At 47.6% G+C, this 7,855-nt stretch overlaps 1 protein-coding gene across 2 annotated transcripts; it reads right to left on the reverse strand.

The window, feature by feature from the left end:
- Nucleotides 1-2,391: 2,391 nt before the first annotated feature.
- LOC124661373 (serine carboxypeptidase-like 18) lies at nt 2,392-5,602 on the reverse strand. Of its 2 annotated transcripts, none has more exons than XM_047199234.1 (11): nt 5,376-5,602; nt 5,144-5,283; nt 4,878-4,954; nt 4,540-4,765; nt 4,361-4,398; nt 4,168-4,269; nt 3,979-4,062; nt 3,716-3,877; nt 2,888-3,198; nt 2,737-2,782; nt 2,392-2,645 (listed from the first exon to the last, which is right to left on the reverse strand). In XM_047199234.1, exons 1-11 carry the CDS (start codon nt 5,510-5,512, stop codon nt 2,562-2,564), a joined length of 1,407 nt encoding a protein of 468 aa, XP_047055190.1. In that variant the 5' UTR covers nt 5,513-5,602; the 3' UTR covers nt 2,392-2,561. The 2 variants fall into 2 exon arrangements, with proteins under 2 accessions (XP_047055190.1, XP_047055189.1); XM_047199233.1 differs by having other exon boundaries at nt 4,361-4,413.
- Between the last annotated feature and the right edge of the window lie 2,253 nt (nt 5,603-7,855).

The following is a 7,855-nucleotide window of genomic DNA, read 5'->3' on the forward strand; positions in this document are numbered from 1 at the left end:
ATAGGTTAGTGCCGGGAAATGCATATAAATGATATAAAGTGTATATAAAACATGTGAATATTGTCATAAAACTAGCATGGAACATAAGAAATTATAGATACGTTTGAGAAGTATCAATTGCCCCCGCCCGCGAGGTGTTCAGTGAAATGGGTCATCATGGTGGACAGCGGCGAGGAGTTCTTCTACAAGAACTTCATCAGCACGTCCTCAGACGACGAGTCCGTGGACGACTTTCTCACGAAGGCTGCGTTGCTCACCACGAGCACAATGTCGCGCAGATCCCCGTGTACCGGGGGTCCATGCCTGGGCGCGCGTCGGCCTTAGACCGCAAAAGAGAAGGGCAACAATATGCTCTTCCACGACTACTTCCACTACAACAAGGCATTGTTCACGCCGCAGTTGTTTCGCCGCTGTTTTCGGATGTCCAGACCGTTGTTCAACCGGATAATGGATGGTGTCAAGGTCTACGTTGACTACTTCATGGCCAAACAAGATGTCGTTGGCAAGGCAGGCCTGTCTTCATATCAGAAATGCACGACAACGATTAGGATGCTAGCGTATGGTGTTGCCGCTGACTACGTAGATGAGTACATCTGGATGAGCGAGTCCAGCTGCTTGGAAGCGATGTATAGATTCTGCAGAGCAGTGATCGCTATGTTTGGTGAACAATATCTGTGCCAACCTACTGCAGAGGACACGGCCCATCTATTGTCAATCAACGCTTCCAAGGGGTTTCCTGGAATGCTTGGCAGCATAGATTACGTGGACTAGGAGTGGAAGAACTTCCCTTTTGATTGGCAGGGTCGTACAAGGGCCATTCTGAGGGGGTGCAGATTCTTAAAGCCATTGCTTCACATGGCACGTGGATTTGGCACTCATTCTTCGGAATGGCTGGCTCGCACAATGACATGTTGCTGGCTCGCACAATGACATGTTGCAGCGCTCTGCGATGTTTGATAGTCTAGCACACGATCGGTCCTCTGATGTGGATTTTGAGATCAATGGTCACCACTACAACAAAGGGTACTACCTTGCTGATGGCATCTATCTACCTTGGGCTACACTCGTGAAGACAATTCGTCGTCCCAGTTTAGAGTAGGAGGCAAGGTTTTCCAAAGAGCAAGAGGCGGTCCAGAAAGATGTCGGGCGGGAGTTTGGTATCCTCCAAGCTCGTTGGGCTATCGTCAGGCACCCTGCTAGAGCATTGAGTGTGCAAACTCTTTAGGAGGTGATGACCGCTTGTGTAATCATGCACAACATGATTGCTGAGATAGAGCGGGATGATTCATTGTTTGACAATCTGTTTGACAATGATTGGGAAGGCCAGGGAGAGTTGGTTGCTCCTCAAGGTGGTCCGGCTTCATTCCAGGATATTCTCCATGTGCATCACGAAATTCGGGACCAAACGGTTCACAACCAACTCTAGGCTGATTTGGTTGAGCATATGTGAGCGCATGTTGCAACAATGTTGCAAACAACAACAATGATGGAAATCCCGAAGAAAACATGCCTAAGGTATTTGTATCATTTTACATTTGTTTTAATACGTACTTTGTCATTTAATAGGTGGACAATAATTTTATGTAATAAATCTTGATCATTTAAACTTATTTATATTTTTCTTATGATTTTATATGCCTTATATTGAATTTAAAGGCCAAATGCAATTATACTTTAGCCGCGATCCATATCTGGCCGCGTTAGGTGCATTACGCAATCCAAAATGGTGGGCCACGTTGGGTGCATCAGGCGACACAAAATGCCGAGCCGGCCAGCTGGCCACTGTTCACGCGTCCACCCAAACAAACGCGCCCGCCCATTTAAGTCGCCCGTTGGAGATGGCCTCACCGCCTCTTCACGCACAGCCGCACAGGGTGAGTCTTCCTCGATGCAGTCGGAGATCAGCTGAAAGAGCTCTCTGCACAGCAGGCAAACTGAAACTGCAAAGCAAAGTACAAGCTGGCGCTGGCGCTAGCACTCTGGAATTCTTGCAATGTAACTTTGACCATTGATCTCTACTACCTCCGATTCAAGGAATAAGGCGTCCTTGTTTTACGTGCTTTTCGTTTGACTAGGTATTACTTCAAATATATAAAGATTGTTTGTATAAAATTAACATCATTAGAAAATGCTTTTCAATACGAATCCAACAATACTAATTACATATAATATAATCAAGATTTTGTTGCTCAATTTTTATGATCAAAGTTCGTCTTGAAATACGTGTGCGCCTTATTCCTTGGGACGAAGGTAGCATTGGACTAGGTAAACACAACAAATATTATAATATTCTATCAATACTTTTAGAAACAAATCTATGCAAATGATTTCAGATTTCCAATATTAATTATTAAAATTATATTCATAGTAAAAGTTTTAGAAGTGAAGGCAAGTCCAAAACAACGTGCATTATTTGTGATATGGTAGAGTATAATCTAAACCTGCTGAAATAAACAGAGTATATAATTCTCTTTCTTTACCGCAATTAATATGGAAAATTCTAGCCTGCATTCAGGTTTTCATGCGGTCCCCTTGTCTACTTTGTTGTTGTTCTCAAGTAGCTAGAGTGGTTCCTCAAGTATCCAACGGCTGAACATGGCGAAGCACCTCTCAGGTTCGTACTCTGGCGCCGTATGCCCACCACCCTGCAGCACCCCAATAGAACTTGATCAGAACGGAGCGTAGGTGCATTCACCACGAAGGTATTCATAGTTGTAGGCAAATGATGAGTGTTACCTTGATGGTGGCAAATGTCATGTTGTTGGAGTACGTTAAAGTGAACCTGCGACGCAAACATGCATTAACCAGTATATACAGCAAGCCTGCTGCTGGCAAAAGACCAGTCTAGCTTAGCATTGGTAAGGATGGTGATGGTAATATATAGTACCCTGCAGACTGGCCATTTAGATGCCATGCCCTCCAGTCGCGGACCACGGGGAAGCCCAGTGACCTTATCCACGCCTGCGTCCCTAGGTGAGGCACCAACGAATCGTGGTCACCGCTGTATACGAGCGCCCGGTAGCCACCGTTGGCTGTCAGGTTCCGGTGATACTCGATGCTACTCCTGATGTCGATGGAATAAGGCAGATCGCCGTTGTGGCACCTGACCCACTCCTCCACGCTGCCCTCCTTGATCCCAAGAGCATCTCGGGTCTCCTCCGCGTTTGCCCAGAAGTATGACAGGTAGTTCTTATATGTCTGCCAGAATTGATATCAGTTTGCCCCGGTATATGATACGGTACAATATAGGTTGTTACAGCTCTATAAATTTCCTTTTGGTAGATTCCTTTTTTTAGGCATAGTTTAGCTTTTGTACATAACTCTGCACTACCTCCTTGCCATAAGGTGGTGAATGTAAGATTTTTCTTTTTTTGAAGTCAGACGATTTAAAGTTTGGTCGAGTTCACTGAGAAAGTTATCTATATCTACAATACCAAATGTATATATACCATATGAAAATATACATCATGATTATTAATCTAATGGTAATCTAGATCTTGATATTTTTATCTAGATACTTGATCAAACTTTACATCGTTCGAATTTTCAAAAAACTTATATGCACTACATTTTAGCAAGGAGGTAGTACAATATTTCATACCAATAAAAGCTGCAGTTGGAAATTTCTTACTGTTTCCCGTAAAAAAAATGAAGTTGTTAAAGCAACGAAGTCCAGTTAGTGTACGCACATGGAGGATGTAAATGGACTACTTACAATACATCCAAATGGAGGACGAGCCGGCGGATTTCCAACAAGGATCCTCCTACCAGAATCACTAGAGTACTCGGCCTTGGTATCAGCTGCTGGTCCGGTGGGAGCGGATGCATAAACACAGGTGTCCAACAAAATGTGGGCCCCCTGAACTTGGGACATCAGCTGCAACAATTGCACGCACGATCACATCCACATTCATACATAATAGTATGTGGTCCAAGTCAATTCTAGCAAGCGCAGGATGTTTTTAATGTTCTTCTTACATGGTTAAATGTATCCAGAGCTTGGGCGCACGGTGCGTTCGAAGGAAGCATGTAGTCCAGACCTTTGCAATTCTCCAATATAGTCTGCATATATATGATCAAGAAAGAGCAATATTACTTTGATTATGATAAAATGGATTATACACACGCATGCCAGGTGGATCAGAGTAGACGCTCGAGTGTAGTTACCTCATATAATTGATCTGATATTATACCAACTCCGTGAGCATATGGCACTCTAGAACTTGTATCAATGATCTCACCAGTTGATGGGTTACCAACTAGATAGCCCTGAAAATCAACAAACATGTGTAAATTCTAATGATTCATGATGCTTACCGTTATCGTTAATAAGTATTGGTAGTAAAGATCAATATTGTACCTTTAGATTAAGGGTGGGAGTGTTTCCTGCTTGAATACCTGAAGAGGAGCTATCTGACATGAATGTATAAAGTTCCAATAGAGCTTAGTGAAATGAAAATGATTTATCGCATCAGTTTGCACAGTGACAGGGTTGTCAAATATGGCAGGGGCATATATGTGTATGTTAATGTTATGTACCTTGTGAAATGATGTGGGCGATAAATGGTATGAGTTTTCCGGCATAGGAGTCTCCCCCGATATAGAAAGAATTCTGGTGGTATTTGGGATGGTCGCTGAACCACTTGATAAGGAAGTCATGGATCTGCAGCGAGGAGGATACATCCCCAACCTGGTACCCTTCTGGTTTCGTTGAAAAGGAGAATCCAGCCCCAACCGGTGAATCAACAAACAGGATGTGTGCTACCTGCGACATTCCCTTGGTATTACTAGCAGCATGCATGTAAGAACGTATTACAGGTATTACAGTCAGCAGCCTGCTGCTGCTGCTGCGGATGAAACGAGATACCAATACCTACCTGCGTCCATGAGCTCGGATTGATTTGTAGGCGTGGCAAGCTGCCATTGTAGGGCTCCTCCACGAATCTGACGGGACCTGCATATCAGCATTTGATATGGATGTGAACATGATTTTCTAGGACTTCCTGATTCCGGCACTTGCTTAGTCAACAAAGGAGTACAGTACTGCGAAGTTCAATGAACAGTGAATGTGATGATAGGGATCATGCTGCAGACGGAGATGATGCGGCTAGTAATAATTAATTAGTTAGTCGATTAGAGAGACCGATCTCATTGGCGAGGCCACTGAAGACGGAGCAGCGGTCGCCGCCGGTGAGCCATAGAAGGAAAGGGGCCTCCTCGGCGCGGGTATCCGACTCGACGAAGTAGTAGAAGAGCTCCGTGCCCTCGTTCACCTCCACGTACCTGGCAGTTCAATTGAATTTCATATGTTGCTTTCAAGAAGAGAGAATCCAACAGAACAAACTTAAATTGAGAAGGGAGATGGAAGTACCCACCCAGTGTGGAGGTTGAAGGGGAGGCGGCCGTGGAAACCAGGGAGGCTGGTCACCAACTTGGAATCGGAGGTGCGCGGGGCCACGGCAAAGATCAACAGCAACAGGAAGCAGCGGCAGAGTTGCCTCGGCGAGATCATCTTCGTGCTCGTACTACCAGAAGCAGCATCAGCAGCACACCTTAATTTGGGCCGGCTTGCCTCCGTCCGCTACTTTGTGGCCAGAACCGCATACAGGAGAAGCTTCCCTTTCAGTACTGCGAGGACTAGGCTACTTGTCGTTAGCTGCGTGTCTCAGTCAGATGCTCGCTCACACGTGTCCGGCAGCTTACCCACACGTGTAGACCTGTCCGACTCGCCCGGTACCATAAGGATGACCATGGCTAGGATACAGGTAAGGGTATCTCCGCGCGACGCATTTTAGTGTCCGCGCGTGCCGTTGCTGTCAGCGCAGGCATGACGCCGAAATGACCGCTTTGCGTCCGCGTGTCCGTTCGCGTCACGGGCGTTGGCTTGCCGGTGCGACGCATTTTTTTCTCTCTTTTTCATTTCAACATACTTCCAAATATTACAAATTGGAAGATTATTTTACACAAACTAATACATAGGTTGGAACATGGTTTACACAAACTAATACATAGTTTGTACCATGGTGGACACAAATATAAATATTTTAAAAATAGAAACCAGTTGTGTTGATTTCCGTATGTTCGTTGCCAAGAAAGAACATTCGAGGGCACACTAGATCACCCAAACCGGAAAATCCAGCGGGAGGATTGACGGTGCCCTTGTTGGTTCTACCGATGAGGCGAACAGTACGTAAACCTTCCACTCATCGGCTTTGTCCGGCCGTAGCCGCATTCGCCGCAAAGAAAGAACACTCTACGTTCTAACTATCGGAGTCCGACTCGGATTCGTCGGTGTGGTAGTGCTGCGGCGAGCCGTGTCGTCGAAGACCTTGACGACCATCTCACCGTCTCCTCGTAGAGGAAGGTGAGCCGCCGGCCGGGCTCGAGCGCCGAGTCACGGGCGAACTTGCCCCACCCGGTGTGCAAGTACATCTTGCCCTCGCCCGGTCGAACAGGACCTCCACGGCCCGGCGGCGTGCTGCAGCTCGGCCTCCCGTAGCTGCAAATGCGCCGGCTCGACGCCGTCGAAGAACTCGGCGAACTTGTCCGGGAGACGCTTGATGTCGAGCGGGTCGTCGTCGATGCGGAGGAGGAACTCGAAGCAGCATCCCTCCACATCGGAGGAAGACGAAGAGGGCGTAGGCGACGGCGAGCGTGGGGCCGTAGCTGCTCCACCACGGCGGCCCCTGCCCCGTCCCCGGGGCTGTCCAGGGCCGCGGCCTCGACCGCTTCGCCGGCCACCAGGACCCGCCATGGTCTTCCTCGCGGGGCTGGCTGCGTCGCAGGAACACCTAGGCGGCGGAACGCTGGAGCTTTGTGGCGGCTAGGGTTTCTATGGAGGGAGTGGATGAGGAAGAAGAAGGCGCGGCCCCTTTATATAGGCCGGAGACATGCGGTGGCCGCGGGACGCGTGGCGACGCCATTAACGTGGTTGGCGGAGGTGGGCTCGCGGCCGCTCGGCAGCCGAGGCATTGCCATTAACGTGGCGCCGACCGCCGGCGACGCGAGCGGCGCCAGTCGCAGGCGCGTTTGAGAAGACGCATCGACGCCGGGTCGCTGCCAGGCGGGCCCGACGAAACGTCCGCCGGATACGACCGGACACTTTCGGCGTCCGCGCAGTGTCCGCGGAAACGCATCCGAGGCGCATATTTGGGCCAGGTTTGCGTCTCCGCGGACGGCCCGGTCACTTTGCGTCACCCTGCTGGAGAGGGTGCCAGACGCATTTCCGGTCAGGGCGGACGAAAACGACCATTTCATCGCGCCGCTGGAGATGCCCTAAGGTAGAACAATACAATATACCCATTCCTGTATAGTTAATAGGGATGAGTTTCTGCTTATATCCATACTCGTGGGTATAAAGGTTTACTTATATCCGGCGGTACTCGTATTTATTGGTTAAATTGTATAAAAGTCAGTCGTAATTTCAATTTATTGATAACAAATTTGATTAAAAAATAAATTATCTCAATTCAATAACAGGTAGTTGAGTACATAACAATTAACAAGATAATAATAATCATATTATTATATTCTAACTCATAAGTCAACAACAGTAGACATGTCAAGAAAATTTACAATAAACGGACGGGGTATGGGTATATCCCCGGCTACGATGTTATACCCGTGCCATACCCACAATTTAACGGGTAGTATATGGATACTGCACATTAGCATAAAAGTATGTGGGTACCCGCGGGTATCCATACCCGTGGGTAAATTGCCATCCTTAACCTCAACTAGATGAGGCCCAAGTGCATGCTACGGGAGACGCTCGATCAACCTTCAGGAGGGATCGGCGTCCCAGGCTCTGGAGCAGCCACTCGGTTTTTACCGATCCATCGGCGTAGAACCAACA

The sequence above is a fragment of the Lolium rigidum genome, chromosome 6 (assembly GCF_022539505.1).
Source record: "Lolium rigidum isolate FL_2022 chromosome 6, APGP_CSIRO_Lrig_0.1, whole genome shotgun sequence".
NCBI classification, from domain to species: Eukaryota; Viridiplantae; Streptophyta; class Magnoliopsida; order Poales; family Poaceae; genus Lolium; species Lolium rigidum.